The 22005-nt window shown below is 34.8% G+C and overlaps 1 protein-coding gene across 6 annotated transcripts in view; it reads left to right on the top strand.

The window, feature by feature from the left end:
* KHDRBS2 (KH RNA binding domain containing, signal transduction associated 2) overlaps window positions 1–22005 on the top strand; it is a 317464-nt gene that overhangs the window by 133151 nt on the left and 162308 nt on the right. For all 6 annotated transcript variants that reach the window (XR_004306588.2, XR_014944887.1, XR_001554389.3 and 3 more), the window contains one exon: window positions 7822–7968. Coding sequence is in view for 2 of the 6 variants with exons in the window: in XM_015859163.3 (XP_015714649.2) it covers window positions 7822–7968 (147 nt within the window). In the remaining 4 variants the exon portion in view is untranslated. The remainder of the gene's footprint in view (window positions 1–7821; window positions 7969–22005) is intronic.

Here is a 22005-nt window from a genome sequence, read left to right on the forward strand (position 1 = left end):
AGGGAATCCTAGAGATGACAAAATCACAGAATCATAAAATCCTGAGTTAGAAGGGACCTCTGATGGCCATCTAGTCCAACTGCCCTGCAGTGAACAGTGACACCACAGCTGGATTGGGTTGCCCAGATGCAAGACTCTTCCCAAGTGTTTAGGGAGAGATCTTCTCTTCATCACATTACCATTGCGTTTTGGAGTGGAAAGTGGGAAGTGGAAAACCTGGTCAACAGTGGACATTCCCTTGAAAAAACAGAAGAGTTAAAGAGGATCATTGCTTCTATTTACATAAGGTTCTCAGATGAGTTTCAGAAGGGTGGTCTCAACAACATTATCCTTCAAAAAAAAAGCTGCAGGCAAGAAGAGTGGGACCAGAGAAACAAAGGCTGCAGTACTTCTTTGCATGCCTTGCAACAGTCATGATCCCCAGATTTGCAACTGGGAGCAGCTGTAAATAGAGCTCCTCTGCACTCTCTCAGCTATGATTATAATGAGCAATCAGAACCACTGAAGTGTTACATTACTTTCTAGATGATGCACTTGTAATACTACATTGAGCTCATTTGAATACTAATTAGTAATAGCATATTTTAAACAAAATGTGCAGCATTGTGAGAAACATTATTAGAAATGAGTTCTATATTTGACACCACCTTAAGTGTATGCATCTATGTTATAGGTGTTCTTAAATTAAAAAAAAAAGATTCACCTAGTGCATCAGCAAGCAATTATACATAGAACAAAACAGCTTAGATTTGCAAATGCTCTCATTTCTTTAGGTATACAACACATCACACCAAGCTACACGCAATCACATTTCCAAATGAGACAGAATAACACTGTCATAATCCTGTGCTGTTTCATTTATTTTCCTCCTAGAAGAGGGTGTCTTGTTAATTGCTGTTTGACACTGAACCATTATTTCTGGAGAACTGTCTATAACGTCTCCAAGATCAGTCTTTAGAAATAATGTATCTAGAGTCTCTAACAGAGTGCACAGAGCACTCTAGAAAGCACTACACAGCTTTCATTATTGTTCAACTCATTTTCTTGATCACTTACATACTGTTTAAGAGCATATGTCCCAGAATGGTTCTTGTGACATTCATCTAGTAACTTTCCTATAATGGGCAGCTATCTCCTAACTTGATAAGCAGTCCAACTGTTGTCTCATTAATGCAGCAGCTCAGCTTTTTTTTTTCTTTTTCTTTTTTCTTTAGAGTGTATTCAGGGCATCTATCTTATTTAGTCCCTCACTAGTTTTTGAATCCCAAAGAAGCTAAAGCATGAAATAAATATGAGAATTCCTTCCCTGTAATGAAATACTGCTAGTCAGAAACTTCTGTGTATAAGAAGTATTACTGTTGTAAACATCGGCTCCTATAGGCTTGAAAACAACTGAAGGGGAATTCACATGGCCACAATCCAGGCTTCAGGATCAAAATCATGCTCAAATCCTGGGCTCTTAAGTTCTTTTTAGCTGTGAGCTATGTGAGCAGTAAGATCTGGAAGGGCTTGCAATATCTGTCCATGTAGACATCATCAGTAGCACTTAGCTACTGCCTGTGTGGTTCAGTGGATTTGTTCAGTGTGCCTGTATTTCAGGAAGCATCCTTCATTAGATGGGTGATTAAGCAGGTAGTTACCTATAAAAGTGTGTACTTAGCTCTTTCATCATTAAATTGATTTGATATATATGAATAAATGAATTCTCAAAGTGAAACTTCAGTTTCTTTTATAGTCAAAGGTAAGAGCACACGGTAGACCCCTGCTTATTGGCTCCTAGGAAATACAGTAAAAGTTGTTCACTCTGCTTCTACATAAAATACTTTAGGCACTGATTTTTCCTTGCCAAACTTTCTCTATGGTAAAAATATTCTTTCAGTTATTTCCTTCGTGTATCCAAAAAGAAGCTCCTTATGAAGCACTGAATTGTTGTACAGCTGGAGTTGACTTGTATTTCAGTTTGATAATCTAATAATATAATGCACTGCAAATGAATTCACTGAGAACTTCAAAACATTTTTTTTTCACGTATGTCCCTATAATTCAAGACAGAATGTATTTTGCAAATGTTAAGATATGCTTATTTTATCTATATATTCCATATTTTTAAAAAGTGCAGTCAAATAGAAACAATTGAAATTTTGATAAATGACAGGGGGGAAAAAAAGAGGATAGAGATATTTCATTCAAATTATCCACATAAACTAAATGGAGATATCCATTTAAATTATTTGAATAAACAATACATTTTGATTGCACACAGAAATTGTGGAGTATAATTCATGGAGATTAGGGTGGATAATTAGGTATTTTAGAATTCTACTATTTTTGTCAGCATACAGAACCCTCTGAACTCTCAACATAAATACAGGTAATCAAATTTTCAGCATGCTTGATAATTTAACATGAGTCAGCTTGCAGAATTAGCTAAACCATAAGATGAACTTTCTAGCATCTATAACATCTGTGTCAATCTATTCACCTTCTCTGTCTCTAAAATCAGGATGAAAATTTATAAAAAATAAGATAACTTCTTAACAATAAAATAAGTAGAGCTAGAAAAATGCTATATTACTAGAAAAGTGATCTCAGGAATGTGAGAATGATAGCAAAGGAAAATAAAATATTTTCTTCCAACCTAAATAAACCTATGCCTTCTCTACTTACATTAATGACCCCCAATACCCATATATCTGCTTTTGGGCAAGTGTAGGCAATAGAATGTCTGTGTATTTATCATTTTACCTGCACGTACTTTGAGCTACAATAATTAGTATGGAACTAGAGTACTAAAAATTCTTTGATTAGACTTTTGCCACTCTACTAAGATGAAGAAGAAAAAAGGCTGCAAATAAGATATTTTTTTTTGCTCACAGCATAGTGGAAGTTCAATCTACTTTATAGCTCATACACAGCAAATTGGTAATTAGCCTTGCATAAATAAAAACATGACATTTTGTACTCTCATTAATTAAGAACAAGTCTTATTCCGGAATCTGAATCCACCCTGAATACAGTGGTTCCTCATTAATAGAAATAATCTTTGCAGGAAGCATCTTTAAATATGGCAGTTGTGCATTTCTATTGGATCTTTAATTTTCTGCGTGGGCTTTTCAAACTTTTTGTTCAAATTCATTGGTTGCTTTCATTGAGCATCTTTATCTAATGTAGTTTTATAGTTATTTAATTTCTAGATTACTTTTGTGCAAGTATAGGTGTATCTGTAGGTTTGTGAACCCTCTTTCTGGCACATAATTTATATGTAGATTGTGTCTTATTGGTCATGGTAGTGACTACTTCTGGCCTCCTTTTTGGCACATAACTCTTAAACGTGTTAACTTTTCGTCTACAAGTTTTATTTCCTTTGCACAGAATTTAAGAACAATTTTTGTTCATCTAACATTTACCCCAGGTGTTCTGTTTTTTCAGACAGTTATTCAGTGGACATTTTGTTGTCCCATTCTTCTGCTGATCTATCTATGATTTCCCCATCAACTAACTAAAAACAATATAATCTACATACAAGTTAGCACCTCTTTGCCATTAAGATGTCTTATGCCATTACGAAATATATTGGGACTAACACCGTGTGCACAAATCTCTGCATGTATCTTCAAAAATTTTCTCTATTATAAGCAATGTTCTTTTTCTATTCACCTGTATTTACTAATATGATGTCCGTGTCTGACTGCAGATGCTGTAATGCGACAGTAGTACACCCACTCTATTAGTTCTGCTGTGCGTACTCTTATATCCTGACTATATCCATCTTCTTTATTCTTTGACCTGGACTGAAAATTATTTCTCTAAAAATAAGACTCAAAGGATGGCTAAGCTTTTAGCTTCACTTTATACTCTCCTTTCCCTCTTCTCAAATTCTTTTTTATTCTCAGATTTTTGCTCAATTTTTTTTTTTTTTTTTTTTTTTTTTTTTTCCTCTGCTTTCTGCTCTCTAGGACCTAGGATCTGAGTGATCTTGAACTCTGAAACACAGAGACATTATATCCGTTCTGATTTACTTCTATCTCTAGAGCTCAGTTGTTACTTTTGCTAATATTGGCATTGCAGACATCTTGGGTTCTGCATTTATGTCCAGATTAAAAATTAATGGGTTTGCATTTTGTGAAACTTCATGCTCATTAATTTCCTTCTGTAGCATTGTCCATTGATCTTATGAACAGCACTTCTTTAGCAATAGTGCTGTGATTTTCAGTCTGTTTTATGCTCTGTGCTTTTACTTGCAAGTTCTTGTCAGATAAAAAATACAGCGCAATTCTCTTACCGTTCTTCAAATACACTTTGTTTCTCTTCATGGCTGTATTGGTTACACTGTAAGATCCATGTTGTATTTATGCAATTTATCTATGTGCTTTACTCGATTCCTGCTTCAGTTTTGTTTTGTTTTTCTTCCTATTATTCTTGAATATCCTGGCATTCTTGTTTTATCAGGTTACTTTTCATTCATCAATCATAATATTGTTTAATATAAAAATTCCAGTTGTTCCTTCCAGTAATTTTATTCAAGTATTGTGGTCCATGTTCCAGACAGTAATAAGTTCGCTGTCAGGGTCAGGACCTACACTGCTAAAATTGTAAAGATGTTTTCTCATCAAGAGATAATTAATCATTTTCTTGGCCTTTATATTGCTATCATGTTGCTTTTGCAGAGGTTAGTATATGTCTTAATTTCTGCTCTGGAATTTTATAATTTATTTTCCCTGCTTTGGTCAACTGAAACCTAAGGTAACTTAGAAGAACTCCTTAGTTTCCCCTTAAGGTAACTTTAAGGGGAAATGGCTTCAAGCTCAAAGAGGGTAGATTTGGGTTGGATATAAGGAAAAAATGTTTTACAGTGAAGGTGGTGAGGCACTGGAACAGGTTGCCTAGAGATGCTGTGGATGCAGTTTTCCTGGAGACATTCAGGGTGAGGCTGGATAAGGCCCTGGGCAGCCTGATCTTGCTGTGCATGTCTCTGTTCACTGCAGGGGAGTTGAACTAGATGGCCTTTAAAGATCCCTTCCAACTCTAAGGATTCTATGATTCTATTTTATCAAGCAGATGTTTCAAAATATCTGTTACCTTTTATGAAGCAGTGAGTTATGAAAAAATGCCTCATATTAAGGGTGGTGTGTCTTTCCAACAACCTGTGAGACAGGAGATGAGGACAAAGGAAATCTGAAGCACAGCATGCGATAGTAGCTGTTTTGGGAAATGGGATATAATACTGTCACTTTGGAGATATGAAGGGAGTTGGTGCAAGGAGGGAGAGAGTGATGATTATAGCGTCTGATGGATCATTGGTCTCTGGAGGGTGCTGTGCTGAACCAGGGCAGAGTTAGAGATCATCACCTGGTAGTAAAAAAAAATGCATATTATTTAATAATACTGAGGCTCAGTATCAGGAGAGATTGCCAGCACTGATCCAGAAGCCCAGGAAATCTATTTATTTCATTCATTTTATATATCAAAACTGATTTGAGACAAAGTAATTTTATTTTTTTTTAAGATTCAGTGCCTAATAAGTCTTACTACTTTAACTATATTTTATTTATTTATTTATTTATTTATTTATTCAGGATAGTTCTCTATAGTGGTTCCATTACACTTTCAGCATGCATTGTTCTTACAGGGCTTGGTTCACTTCTCCATGACTCGGTTTAAGGTGCTACAGTTCCTATATTAGGGCAAGCAAACAACTGAGCTAATGCTGAGACCCTGGCTAAGGCCGTGCAAACTGAACAGGATGCAGAAAATGGCCAGGCATTCATGGGCATTTATTTATGTCACTTTATAAAAAGTGATTAGAAGCTAACAAAAGTTGCAGACAGCTCTATGAGGAATGGCTGAATCTCGCAGATCATTAAGGCAGGATTATATAAGAAACAGCCAAACTCCAAGAAAGTTGGAATGATGCAAATCAAATAGTCCATTAGGAGTGCAAAGTCTTACAAGGCAAACAGCATCCAGATAACTGTGTAAATACACATATGGTTATATAGATTTATATTCCCTTGGTAGTGGTATCAGGAACAATGAATTTAAGTGTGACTGTAACAAAACTGTGATGAATTGTTAAAGGGCAATTAGGACCAGGTAGTTTATGTGGGAGGAGTTTGGAGGCTGAAAGTGAGGTAGGTGTATGGCCAAAGGCAGGGTAAAGAACTTTGTAAAAGTAATTAGCTAAGGCATCTGGTTGGGAAGCTTTGTGCTTTATTGCCACAAGAGAAGGATAAACCAAACCCACCCTGACCATACTGAAGGGGCTGAGCTTGATTCTGCTATGACGAGATTGAAGAAAGCAGAAGGAATCACTTGCTCTGACTAGCTCTGAATATATTGCTTTAATCCTTCTGTTAAAATGCAAATTCATTTTGCTTAACTTTTTAGAACCAGGTTCCTTTCCTTAGAAAACAGTTTTGCAAAGCAAGGAGGGGCATGGTGTTCAGCCTTTGCCTTTGCACCCAGTAACTAGTGAATGGTCATTCTGAGGTAACACTTTTCATTTTTGGATCCCATGAAGTGATGGCAGCCACAGGCTCTCCTGGCATCCTACCTGACAGGACTGGAAATTCCAAACAGGAGAAATGTTTTGAGGTTTGAGGTGGTATTTTTTTTCAGTTCAGAATTGGCAGCTGCCTGTGTGAGTATCCGGATAGATCTTCAGTTGCCTCTTTACATCATACAGTGTGGAATACACAGAAAAAAAAATAGACTCTGTATTTGGAAAGGGAAATTTCATTGCCTGTGTCTTCAAGAGAGGCTTTCCAACACTACTTTGCAAAAATACTGATGAAAAATGCCTTTTGTCATCTAACATTTTGAAGACATTGTGCAATTTTTTGTTGTTTTTAAATGACTGAGCAGACTTAGTATTACTAAAGCATTCCTGTTTGTCTTGAATGGGCTTTATGACAATCTCAGTAATTTTGGCATCATGTGCAAGAGATTTATTTTTTTTTATATTTTTTTTTTTTCTTTAGCTAGAAGGGCTCTTAATTTAGCAGATGTCAGTACCACCTTGTGTCTTCATTCATTAGTTCAGAAGAGAATATCCTGATCATTCCCTCTTACTTAATGTTATTATGCAGACATCACAGTGAGTGGACAGGATTCCTCTTCTACATGAATATAAACAAAGATGGGCTTTAGGAAAGCTCTCTGACTTCTAATGGGAACTCAGTTTGTGTGAAGAGGCTTCAGTTAGCAGGAAGGAAAACCCTCTGAATTTGTGTTATGTAATACTAAATGCAGATGGTGTGGACTGGTAATTTTGCTGTGCATCTGTGTTCTGCTAATTGCTAATGAAGCCATACAAAGGCATCATCTTAACCATTATACACAGCACTGCATAGGCACCAAATATCAGAACTGGGTCTGAAACTCAGACTTCATGTCTCAAGTAGAGCCAGAGCAGTTTTTACTTTAGCAGTACTAATATGTACAGTCTACAGGTATTCATCAAGTAAAAGAAATAAATGAGTGATATAATTGTTTAAAATGCTCCAGAATGACTAACTGGGTCTTTCTTTTATTTTTGTGAGTAGCTCAATGTCAAACAGACTCAATCATCTTTTGCATTTATTGAGTTAATATTTAATTACTCAGTATTTTCCATTTTTTCATTGTGCTGATTAAAATATATTATATATGATAATTACAGTAGTTTTATCATTCAAAGTATCAAAAATGATTTTTCGGTCTTTAGATGGATTGTACTAAAAGTCCATTTATATTAAGTCTTTCTGTCATGTTCTCTGTAAAGGCTAAACCAATGCAAAATAGTCAGATTCCCAGTTCTAAAGAAACCACTCTTTTTCACAGGAGGAAGAACTGAGGAAAAGTGGAGAAGCTAAATATGCGCACTTGAGTGATGAGCTTCATGTATTAATTGAAGTGTTTGCTCCACCTGGGGAAGCATATTCTCGTATGAGTCATGCCTTGGAAGAAATAAAGAAATTCCTCGTTCCTGTAAGTGTCTTACAGCATTCTTTTGTGACTGTCTATGGTTTCACTACATTAAATTTGTGCCTTCTTTAAATGCCTTCAGCTCAAGAAAACAACTAAATGGTCTGTTGAAGATTCAGCTAAAGGAGATGCCAAACAGGCCATTATTTGTCATAGTTCACCTTCTAATGTGTTTTCAATGTGTTTTAATTTTAATTTGACCTACTTTTTTGGTTTTTAGAAGGAAGAGTGGTTTTGTTGTGTTTTTGTGGTTTTGTTTTTTTTCTTGTTGCAGTCATTAATCATTAGTATGCAAGTAAATTTTCAAGATTTCTGAATGTTTACATCTATAAAAGCATTTAGATATGCCGTAAGGAAATGACTTATCTAAAGTAATGATTTTTGTCTGGAGAAAACAAGACGAGATTTTACACTGATTTTTCTGCTCAGACAGATAATCTTGACTCAGATTACAGTATAGCAATCCTCTATCAGCTAGGAAAGTGCTCAAGCAATGACTAAAGCCATTTCTTTAGTACCTTTTCAATATTATTTAGACTAAATACATGACTTTTTGAAATATTTACAGTCTGATTTTTCTTCAGACTCTCTGAAATAGATTTTCTCTATGTTTATATAGTAGTATGTGGTAATTTTGTACTTAAAAATTGTAGAATTTAAATATATACAGTAGGTATTAAGTACTAAATAAGTGTTTACATCTTATATATATATATATATATGTATATATATATATATATATAAAATACTTTTGTACAGTGGAATTAAATGAGTTATTGTCTGCAGTCTATATGGAGACTATTAAGTGCTCTAAATATGTTCAGAACTTGAATTCATTAAGAAAATGCAATAGGAACTTATTTCTTTTAGTAGAAATGAATTGCAATAAATGTTCATATCTCTTAATAATAACAGAAGGATTCAGTTAATGTGTTTTTATCACATGTGATATGACTCCAAGATCAGAGATATTCAGATGAGGCATACATATATTCGCATGGCAGAAATTAAGTCTTTTATTTGGTGGTTCTCAGCTGGAGCAAATGAATTCCATGAGCTATATTTAAATTTTAAAATTTAATATATTAAATATTTAAATTTTTAAATTTTCAAATTTTTAAAGTAATTATACATTTTTGAGAGTAAAAGATAAGTTACTTAAATCACTACAAATAAGATCAGTATTTGTTTTAAATAGCACAATTGATTGGCACCAAGTGAGGGACTACAAAGAGCCTCTTCTAAAACATTTGACTATATCTTAAAGATCTTCCCACTCAATAAAACAAAAAACCAATAAACCAAACATATATCATAAAATACTATCATGTATGTTCTTACATGGGGAGAAAACCACAAGACAAGAAAGCAGAAATTCATGATTTCTGACACTGTTGAACCTGAAATATAGAATGAGACCATTGTTATAATGCTGACAGCATAGAATGGGATATTATTTTAGGATCACATTAATGGTGAGATTCCTAAAAAGTCTGTAATGCTATAGCTCAAATTGGCAGCAGTGCTGATGATAAAGACTGCCAGCATTTGTCCTTTGGATAAAATTATTTCCTGTTCATGATCATGCCAAGATTTGTTTGGCATGGTTTCTTTTTAAAAAGATGGCTTTATATGTCTTCTTCATTCTGAAGAGGAGCCACTGCATTATACTATTACATAGTCATAGTCTCTATTTCTGTGTGCTCTTGATTTTTATCATCCATTACAGATTCTGTCCAGCCTGAGAAAATCCATTCTGAGTGAAAAAGTGGGAGGGAGAGTACTCTGAGAAGTGTTAAAATTTATGGTGTATTACTGCTTGAAATATTAAAATATTTAAAATATTCAGAAACTGACCAGGCATATCTTTTGTGTGATGCGTTATTTATTGATAAGGATTGTATGTATGTGTTCTCCATCACCAGTAAAACAGCTGCAATGGAGGAAATTAAAAAACAAAAAAAACAACAAAAACCAACAAAACAACTAATTCTTTGTTGTGAGATTTGGAACCTGGCTGGCAGTGGCAATAATCACTCCAAAAAAGTAACAATCATACTTAATGACTTGTTTGTTGGTTTTATCCCCTCTGCTTCATTTCAGATTTACAGGAATTTACAAAGCAATTATTAACTGGCTGGTTACAGCATGCATCAAGGGGTTTATGCTGAAAAAGCTTGCATGAGATAATTTCCGTTTTGTTCCCTACTCACAACATCTTTTGAATTTGTTTTATGATGTGTTGTTGTTTATAAGGCCTAATTTATTGCAGCAGTGAATATCAGAATTGCATTACAGGAGTGGAAGCAGTAGAACCTAACAGTTTTATTTATACCAAGTCAAAGATGTTGTAAACTATTTAAATAAGTTTTCACAGTGCTTATGAATTTTGTTAAGTTTAAGTGAAATATTGCCATTAGAAATTACATTGATTGTTCGTGTCAGTAAGATGAAAGGACTTTTCATACCACATCTATAAGTTTTAATGGGACTGAATTTTACAATAAGTGCACAGCAACCATAACAACAGAAAAAAATATGTGGAACTGGGGAGAAGAAAGAAAAAAGTGTATAAACATTTAGCAGTGTTTAACTTATGCAGGATTATAATGAACAAATTCCTTCAGTAGCATTTGGTTTACTTAGTTTTTGATCTTGCCCAAAAACAGCATTGAAATTTTTACTTTTTAAGGTTCCGCCTCAAATTTGGAGGTAGAAAACAGTTGCCAGCTTATACTGGTTCTTCCAAATGTGAATACATTTCAAAGTCAGCAGCAGTTCAGCCTCAGGTGGTGTTTTGGGATCCCTCCAAGTGGCATTTAAATGTATGATTTAACCTGGGATGTCTGCAGCCTTCAGTTGTTCAGTGACTGACAAGCTGCTAAAGCCGAGCTGCTTCATTTACTGTCTGCTGCTTCCATTTTGCAAATGGCTTGCAGTCTGTGTGGGTGCCACAGTCAGGGATGTGTTACCTGGTGAATAAGATAAACTGTGCAACTGACTTTGCTGGATATTTTGTCTTTTAAGTGAATGATGGCCTTGGGGGATGTGAGGAGACCTTACTAATGTCAACTAGAGATTATACTCTGTTTTTTGGTATGTCAAAAGAGCAAAGGGGATTGGAGTTTTGAAACTTAACTTCTCTGTGTAATATATATATATATATATATATATGTATGTGTGTTTTTATTTTTATTTTTTGCAACATAGTAAAAAGGAAGACCACAATATGCTTCTTAAAGTCAATGTTTTTTCATAAAGATCATATTTATGCTGATTTTAACATAGTTTCTATTAGCCGGCATTAACTATGTGCAAACAGCAGGGACTAGAGGTTCTTTTTTATTATTTTTTCTCATAACAAATTCCTTACAAAGTTGCATGATTCTAGAAGATGTGGCTTTGAGAATAGCAGTATTGTAAGACTTTAAATGATAATATCTCTATCACTGTATGTTTCTTTGTATTTGCAAATAGAGTAAGAAACATTCCCAGGTTTGAAATGGCCTTAACCAGAGAGCATCGGGGAGCAGAAGGCAAGAGGGCCCAGAAGTGGAAAGGGTGACTCTGGAGCAGCTGGATTAAAAGCTGGATTTGGGGCTCACAGACATGTTGGGAACCTCAGAACTGAGCTCTCAGGCATGTCCAGGGTTCAGGTATAAAAAGAGCTGGGGTTACCCTCAGATTCCAGTCATCCTCTCTGTACCCCAGATTAGATAAGTGAAATTGATCCAGATGACCACCAGCAGTTCCTTCCAACCTCAATCATTCTGAGACAGGTTTCTTATTTGCACCTTTGCTTGCTTTTTGTGGATGCTAGAAGTACAAGAGCTCTAAGTAAAGTGCAGAGATGGCTCTCACACTTAACAAAGCCATTCTGATGTCTTAGCTTTTTAGTGAACTACATTTTTAACCCAACTGATGCACCATGCTTACAGATTACTGGAGTTCTTATCAATGGATGCTTCATCTTTTTGTTACAGAATATTTTAATACCTTCCTTACCAAACTGCAGTAAAAACATTCCCTTTTATGAGGAATTGTATGCCATTCATTTGCATTTCAATTTTAGTATCTGATATTATTTTTCCCCATATACTAGATCTTTCATTATTCTTAGCAGTAAAATTAACTTCCATATGGACACAGTCCTGGGCAAGCTTTTCTAGATGTGTCTGCTTGAGATGACCTCCAGTGGTGCTTTTCAACTTCAACCATTCTGTAAACTTACCTCACAGACAGATATATTTTGCATATTCACCTCTGTGGCCATGGATTTTATAGAATTCTTTGGTGTCTGACAGTCAGCAACTTCTGATCCCAAACTGCATGGCATCTAGGACTGGGTGAGGACCCACTGATACTGTGTCCCATTGCTTCAGAATGGGATCCAGGGTCAGTGAATTAAAAAAATAAATGTTTAAAATAGCTGATTATGGAGGAGGAGTAACCTAGAAGCTTTCTGCGCTCTGCTGATACTAATAAATGCTGTTAAAAATTTCCTCATCAGTAAGCAATGAAAGCTGCCTAATTTGTATTAGATATAACTATATCATTCTACTTTTCCACACTAATATAGAACATATATATATATATTATATATATATATTATATACATACATACATACATACATATATAAATATATATATATATAATTATTTTAAACAAGTTAATATTTCCATATATTAAATGGCTATACAATACCTAAGATTATTTCTATGCTTTATAATGTGCAAATTTTTTTCTGACAATCATTTCTACGCCTGTAAGCAGTGCATTTCTATTTGCACAGTTGCATCCCTTGGGATAAGGACGGAAGCTGATATTGATCATTCATTTCACGTATGAGTGCTCTGTGATAGTGAGCTATTATGTAGAGGATAGTTTGCAGCTGGTGTGCCATAACCACTTCAAAAAGACTGTTTACAAATGTGTGGTCAGATGATCAGGAATTTAACCAATTATCGCTTAAGAGCTACTGTTCAATTTATTTGGCTGCATGCATTTTCCCAGCCTGTTATATCCCCTTTAAATTGATGCACCTCAGCAGTGCTCAAGGTCTGGGAATAAACATGTGGTCTTTTAATGCAGTTCAGTAGATGGATGATTTCTTGTGATCAACTGTCTGTACACTTTGGTATTTTCTGGGTATGTTTATCATATCAGACCCATCACAGGGTTCAGGGCGAGCTGCAGTCTGCTCCCTAAGTGCTGGCTAGGCTCTGAGGACAAACAAACATGAGCTTCTCAGGGAGGCAGTTCTCAGCACCTGCAGAAGTAGAGCTCCGTGCTTCTCTGATGCTTTAATAAAGGATGTTCTTTGTACATTTAGACAGTGGGTGAGTGCAGGATTTTATGTTATCATTGGGAATTCCAAGCTGCCTTGTAGATGTTTAAATCTCTTACTGAATAATAGAATCATAGAATCATAGAGCCATAGAATGGCCTGGGTTGAAAAGGACCAAAATGATCATCTAGTTTCAACCCCCCTTCCTGTGTGTGGGATCACCAACCAGCAGACCAGGCTGCCCAGAGCCACATCCAGCTTGGCATCCAGTCCTACCTGCTACCATTGATTACAATAATTTTCTTACCAATAATTTCAGAAAAATAAGCATTCTCACTGATCCAGCTTTCAGCATCAGCTCTTCAGTCTTCCTAACAATAAATTGAAAGCTATTAAGCAAAAAAGAGCCTTTCAGTAAAACAGGTGGTTACTAATTTTCTGCTAAAGTTATTCACACCAAGAGTTGGTACAAAAAGAATGAGATCTGAGGGCATTTGAAAATGGGTTTTGATATCAGTTTGTTACAGTGGGAAGAATTAAATACTGAAGTACTTTAATCCCTTGAAGGCATATCTTTTTCTAGTGCTTTGAAAGACATTGTTTTACATCCAACATATATTTCCTGTTTATATACAGGAATTCATAGGTACTACAGTCCAAAGTTGCTGTTTCTCCACTGTGCCATGTTGTGCCAACTATATTGTTGTATCTACAGCATACAGTAATAATACAATGGTTTGACTTTTATAACAAGTTATAGAAATATGAGACATTTATTTTGCTCATTTCTACTAGTCATCTGAATTCCTTCTGTGCTGCAGTACAGTATAAAATCTCTATTTACATACCATTTCACAGTCTGCGGTTTTATAATCTTTCTTTTGTTTCTAAATAAGCCATATTATTGCTTTTTATTTCCAGTCTTTTTGTCCTACTTCAGATATTTCTGTAACTATGGCAATGAAGAGTGGCGCAGTTCCTATCTAAAAAATAGTCATCTTTTGTAGTCTTAAAAGTAAATAATTTATACTTGCACATTCTACAAATGTACTTGCATATAAACTACAGCAATTATTTAAAAACGATGATTAGGAAATTATTTGAGCAGCTGTCTCAGCTGTGCTCTGTTTTCCCACTGTGCAACATTTCTTACCAATTCTATACACAAGTTTTGCTAATCAAGGAAAATAAATAAATAAATAAATAAATAAAAATCAGAGGTTCTGTCAAAGCTAAAACACTGTATAGCATTTTACCTCAACATTTTTTTTTTACTAGAAGTTGCCCATATGAAACTGAATCATTATAAATGCAGAAACAGGTTTACTCCAAAGAGGCGTTAATAACTTGTGGGCAGTAGCAGTTCACTTTTTACCGACAGTGGAGTTTTTCAGATCACAATACTAGTCGTTCTGTCAGCATGCTGAGCAGCACTGAAGCAGCACTGAAACTGCATAATTGAGGTCACTTATTTTAATTTTGACAAGACTAAATATAAAGCTATTCCTCAAAGTGAAGGTTTGAGGAGAGAGATATACTCTAAACTTACACAGACGGCATTTTTTAACTGAAAATCAGACTCTATTGTCTCTCAGCTTACGTTTTCTGTGCTCAGTGATGCACAATCTAGACTGCTTATATTATTTCTGCTGCGAAATTGAGAGCAAAGCAAAGAGTGTGCAGTTCCTCAAATATCTGAGAGAAGAAATGCCAAGTGCCCTCTGCACAAACAGTTCTAACAGTGGGCTGCCTGTTGGCCTACCCGACCAGCAGACCCCTTTTAGCTAAGGCTACACAGCTGCCTCAGGCGATTCAGTGACTTTACCACCTCGTATCTGCTTCAAGAGTTGATGCTCCTAAGTGGATTAAAGCCTTTTTTTATATGCTGGGGACATATTTAGTCTGTGAAAGCAATCCCTAGGTGGTCTTGCTCTGACACACAGAGGAATCAACTTAAAAGTCGTGTTCACACTGCTGGAGCTAGCTCTCTGCTTTGCCTTCCAGATTAACTGGAAGCGTTAACCTGACTGGGGCTTTCACATCAACAATTAATCTGAGAATTTTACTGAGAAATATCTGTTGTTTAGAGACATGTTTATGATGCACATGGTGAGTCTGTACTCATAAGCAATTGTCTTTTTCCTTACTGAAGTTAGGGTGCTGGTTTTTCACCAGTGACAGATTAGAAACAATGGTTTGGACTTTAGTAAAATAAAATTCATGCAAAGAGTTTTGAATCCCACAGAACTATTCCCAGTTCCTCAACAGAAGAGTTAGCTAGGCTTGTAACACTCAGAAAGTACTTTGGCTATGGTATCACAAATAAAAGTCGCCTCAGAGGAAACCTCAGCACCTCAAACCAATCATTCAGTTTTAGAATTGGGTGGGGGTCATAAATTTCACCCATCTCATCAATAGCAATGGAGATCAGGTATTTGATACAGTGAGGAGTCTGCATTTTCATGGCCAGTTAATTAAAATTACATCTAGTTCTATATAAAAGTAGGCATGAAAAGTTTATCTAAAATACTTTTTTGTTTTTTTCATGCAAGGAATAACTTTATAATGGTGACAAAATTGATGTGAGAGACAGCATTGGGTGTTGCCAACATGTATACTTGTCTCATTTTTTCAGCCTTCAATAAGAAGGAAGAAATTGAAAATACTGGGGACATGAGTCTGGAAGCAAGAAGATAGGAATTCCTTATTTAGGCTCTTTCAAGGAAGTGATTTATTTCCTAACCAAGCCGCTTCTCCTTCGTTTAACTTCTTCAGTAAAACAATGGGATCTTTGAGATTTGTTTATTTTGTGGAGGTAGACACATATAATTAATTTCTTTTCCTACTTTAATATAAATTGAAAAAGCATACTGCAAATGCTACCTAGGACATCTGCTATTTTTTTTTTAATTATCCAACAATTGTTTTGAGATTTCGTGGTGTGTTTTCAGTATTATTATTTTTCTTCCTTAAGATGAAGGTGGAGGAGGAAGGTCTTGTTGACATTTTGAAGCTTTTTATATATATAGAAAAGGTCAGCATAGCCAGTTCTGATGATGCCTAGTTGTGATTGCTTGGGAATGCATGAAAAGAAGAAAAAGGAAAAGAAAAAAAAAAAAAAAAAGAAAAAAAAAAAAAAAAGCACAAATGCAGAATAATCTTTTCTCTTTTGTATTCTTCCAGCTCTCAGCAGTCAAAAAATAAATCTCTTTAAGTCTGCATTTACACCAAGCTGCTTTGTGCCCTCTGGTAGATTTGTTTACTACTCTTTGGGCTTGTCAATTCATTTTTTGAACCTTAGTTAAGCTTATGGTGTCATAAGAGATGATGTGGCAATGAGTTTGACTGTCTAATTATGCACTGTGTTTAAAATAAGTAAGTAAAAAAAAGATCACTTCCTCTTGTTTATTTAAGCTGACCTTAATACTTTACGAGTGCCCTCATCTTCATGCAGCTAAAAGCAATATAGTCGTACACCATTCATCTCACATTCCTCTGGATTTCTTTCATCTCTGCAACAACCTTTGCACTTCTTTCAGTACATTTCTTAGCCCACTCCTTCTTTCTTGTAGGAATGGGATAGCCAGGAAGGCACACAATTGCTTCATCATACTAGTGAAGAAGCAACATGCTTGTGATATTTTTTTTATTTCAGTATCAAGGTTTATGTCATTACTGTCTACTATACTTTCATCCACTGATTTACTGTTCTCAGAATGCCATTTGTAAAAAATCCATGGCATCTGTCTTGAATAATAGTAACTAACTTAAAGCTTTATATTATCAGTGCTATAATGCCTATCAATACTTTAATTATTGCCATTATTTTGTCATAAAATGCATTATTTTGCATATTACAGTACTCTTTTTTTTTTCTGTCATTTTTATTCCATATAATGAGATCTTTCATCAGATGTTTGCAGTAACCTTTAGAGTTTATTGCCTTGAATAAATTTGAGCTAAATTCTCTGTTCACTGTTTGTGGGGTTTTTTTTAGATAATTTATGGATATGATGAGCAAAACAGATTATTTTGAATCACCCCAATACACTCTTCCACTCAGAAAAATAAAATAAATAAAATAAAGTAAAGTAAAATAAAATAAAATAAAATAAAATAAAACAGCCTAGCTATTCCTAATACTCTTCCTCTCATAATCAATTAGAAAATCATTAAGCAATGTGTTGATCTCTCCTGCCTTTTGACAGCTCCACCTGTTGCTGATAACTGTCTGTGGAGGTTCTTTAAAAATGGTATCTTGTGCTTATTCTAAATCATGCACCTGCTTAGAAGTTGCATGAAGGATAATGATACATTAATCCACAGGTGTATTCCCGATTTTTTAAAACATTGGAAGTGTCTTAAGTGCAAGAAAAATACAATAAAATGTCATTAAGATGAGAGATTTTAAAGTAAAGGTTTAAATATCCAGCTCTTAAAGAAAATTAGTGAATAGTCTGCAGAGAAACAATAACTTATTTTATTGAGTATTTCAGTTCAGCCACAGTGACGAAGTGAAGGCAAGAACTTTTAAGTAGCGTACAAATATTAGGAAAACTTGTAGAAAACAGATTAATATCAATGAAAACTGGTAAAAACTGCATGCTTAATTGAATTTGGAGTTGAGAAAGATATATTTGGTGAATAATGCAATGATAATGCACATAAGTAAGCTTACTTAATACTTATAAGTAAAAAACTTACTTAATACTTATAAGTAAACTTCAGTATCTAGAGATGGTAACTATATAATTAACATTAATGATGCAGAAAAGGCAGATTTTTCCATAAATAACACTTTCATAGGTGGAAAAAATGTTGCATGATATATTTGCATTTTACAGGAATTATGCTCTACTTTGCAGTTTTATAGTGCAGTAACATTAATTTTAAGAAAACCCTTTCAGGGGAAAAATAAATAAATAAATTAAAATAAAAAAAAACAAAAAAAACCCAAAAAAAATAGATCTTAGAGTGATGGTCTCCTATGTGCACCAGAGCTAATTAAGCTAATTTTTAAAGGCTTTGTGTCTTGTGTTGAAATTTCTGGGGTCAGATAATAAGTTCTCCCAAACTTCTATGTGTTTCAAACATTAACAACTTCATTCATTTGTAGGTCTTTTTGTTTAAGCCTTATATTGACATTTGTTCTTTAGTAAAGACATTGACAGTTTCTCACTCTTCTGGATGACCACTTTCATAAAGGACTCTCTGTGTTAGGACTACTGGACATCTATCAGATATAGCTGGAGTACATCAATGAATCAAAAGTTAATTGGATTAGAAAGACAAGCAGTTGAATTAAAAAAAAGTGTGAAAAGAAACCTTGCAGTAGCAGAATGATCCAGGTAATTATGTGGTGACCCGACACTAGTCTTTCACAGAATAACTAGGAAAAATTGCAAATAGTAAAAAATTTTAAGAGGCATTTAACCTTAGGTTTTATATGTTTATGGCTTCATACAAAAATACATCAACAAAATTTGATTTTTCATGATCATTGAGAAAGTTTGTTGATAAAACTGTATTAGGCATTTAATTTAGTGATACCTGACATTCTTTTAAAAAGTCTATCATTTGTACAATGTTAGTGATAAGGTTGAAAATTTCTTGTTGTATGGGAACTGCTGATTCATGCCTGAATCTCTGATAAACCAACTGAGGTGAGCAATAGGTCAGCCCTGGGAGCACAGGTGAAGTCAATTTTCCTGTGCTGGATATGGCTCTGGACAGCCTGGTCTAGTGGTTGGTGGCCTTGCATATGGGGGGGGGGGGGGGGGGGGGGGGGTTGAAACAAGGTGATCATTGTGGTCATTTTTTCAACCATTCTATGATTGCTCCCTGTGGAGACTTTCAGTGAGCCCAGTATAAGGATAAGCTCCATCCATTCTTCTCTAATATAACAACTTGTTTAGCCTAACTCTTCTGTATGTTTAGCCTAACTCTTCTGTATGGTTCATAATTATAACATCAGTATATTCATTGACTACACACTTCTTAGTAAGAATACTTTTCTAAGTAGATGCATCTTTTGATGCACCTACTTTGATGCACCTTGTTTGACAATTATATGTCAAACATAATTGTTTGTCAAGCATTCTTTCTATATCTGGTCTTAAAGATGATTTGCTTCTTAATATTAGGTGCCAGCATATTCGCTTACAGCAAAGCATATTCTCCTGGGTGAGACCTTCAGAGGGGTACAGGTGTTGCAGTACTCAGAACTAATACTAAATAGATTAATTCCAGTGTGACCATGCCTCAAAGTGAATTCCCAGCCAGCAGTCTGCTTACACAAGTAAGTAAAACATATACTAAGAGCTAGGATACATCTATGTAGTGGATATACTTCCTAGCCAAGTTTAGTCATTCTGTAAACAACACCTTTAACTTTCTTAAACTACATGCCTCCAGATTAACTACATGCACACCAAAGTAAGCTTGAAACTCACTGGGGATTTTACCAAGAGATGACTCACTCTGCGGATCTGCCCATTGTCCATTGACTACAAAAGGAATCCACCAGTGACTTAAATTTAAACATAATGGAAGTCTCATCAGTAAATAATTGGTCACCATTCTTATTATTTCCTTCAAATGTCTGATGCTTTTGAGAAATATATTAAATAGTGCTTTGTTTTAAAGACAGTATTTCAAAGTTGACTTAATCTAGTCATAAATCCCTAGTCTGTGGGGTTTCCTTGGGTGACAGATGTGCCTGGGCCACCAAGTTAAAACAGATGGGAAAAAGCAATCAAACAGTAGGTGTAACGGATTCATGAAGCAAGAGCTGCTATCTCAGAAGGACTACGAAAATCTCCTCAATATAAAAAGGCATTTGGATGTGTAACATGGTGCTAAGCAACATGATGGGCATTATCTGTACCCAGTCATTATCCTTAAACTGATCAGCTTGAAATCAGCAAAAGAAACCAGTGTTAAAATGAACAAAGATTTTGCTCTGATTTTAATTGAGATTTCTGCCTATAAATACATCAGAAAGACAGATTGTGCCTTAAGTATTGGCTGGTTTACACTTCTCTGAATATCTTTCTTCGAAAAACACTTAATAGATTTATGTCAATCTGTTAAGACGAATTGCTTCCAGGGTAGAAGCTTGCATACCAAACTATGTACTAGTTCAGTTAAAAACAGAGGTTGTATACAGCTATAAAAATTATTTTTGCATTGTGAATCCTGACAATTCGATTCACTACAGCATTTTCAATGTAGTGCAGTGATTCACATCATAAAATGGTATGAGTTCCAGATATACTATTGCATATCTGCATACCTGCATAAAAATGTGTTTTTCCCCTCTCTGTCTCTCAAAGAGTGTGAGTATATTGCAGTACATTTAAATAGTTCTCTGCTTTAATTTAGTTCATCAGAGCTCAATTATTTCTATGATCAGAAATCCTGATTTCTGCTGTGCACTAAAATGCAGTTTGCCTTCTTGGCTGCCACGGCATGCTGCTGGATTTGAGAAGATAGTGAAGAGAAAGAAAAAGATGTGAAAAAAGTGAACTAAGCAAATTAGGTAATAAAAATTTTGAACTTAAGTTATTAATGGATAAACAGAAGGTAAAGAATCAAAGGACTATAATTGTGACTGTTTTTGCCTTTATTTGTGGGAAAATGACGCAAAATGAAATTATGATTTTTTTTGTGTGTGTGTATGTCTCAGTGTGTATATTTGCTAATACTTGTTGCTCTATCTGCAGGGAATAACTCAGGTATCAGCTGCTGACTCTGTACACCCAGCAAAGAGCAGTGGCATATATATATATATATATATATATATATATACACAGTGGCCAGTATATATATATATATATATATATATAGTGAATAAAAACGATTAGCATAAAATTTTATTTGACTACTAAATTGTGAAAAATTGCACAGAAACAATTATTTTGCTTTCAAAATCCTTTAAGGTTTACTACCTGATAGGACTGGTAGTAATGACAAGCAAGCAAATGTGACTGGCTTCTAAGACTGCTTTAAGTAGGTGATTTTTGCATTAACTCTGGGAGAAGTTCACTACTCTTAATTTGAGTTTTGCCTAGTATAATCTTTATTTGGCAGCTTTAGTCTATACCTGTGTTTGTTTGAACCCTGCAACTTTGGGTTTTCTGGGAGCTCTAATTCTCGTTCAGACTCTGCCAATGTAATAAGTGACAGTGATGACAAACTATGGAAGTACAATGTTGTATTATGTATAAAAATAGAAGGAAGTAAGGATGGAATTGTAAAGGACTGAGAGCACTGAATATATTTAGTCCTTGCATATAGTTAGGAAGATAGCATCAATATAAAATACCCCACACAGAGGCTGCAAACAAATACGAGGGAAAATCAAGAAGAAAAATAAATATTTCCAATCAGTGCTAAGTAGAGTGAACACTTGTGAACTAGAAATAATTGTATGGAAAAGTAGTAAAAAAATCTTATTTTGAATTTGTGCATTCATCACTATATAATCCTACAATTAATTACAGAAAAATAATAGAAAGTAGTTAAGTAAAATAATACAAGAGAGAGAATAGAAAAGGAAGGAAGAATTCTGAAAAGTCAGATCTATATAGAGAGGTGAGACTGTGTTTAAGATGTAGAACACTGGAGAAAGCAAAAATAGGAAGATAAGAGAGTAACAGGAAAGTAAAGGGTAGAAAATTAAATCAAGCCATTTGAAAAAAAAAAAAAGTGAATGACAGTAGCAAGATGTGGTTGGAACATCTATGAAAAA

The sequence above is a fragment of the Coturnix japonica genome, chromosome 3, assembly GCF_054131305.1.
Source record: "Coturnix japonica strain WE chromosome 3, WE-NBRP24, whole genome shotgun sequence".
NCBI classification, from domain to species: domain Eukaryota; kingdom Metazoa; phylum Chordata; class Aves; order Galliformes; family Phasianidae; genus Coturnix; species Coturnix japonica.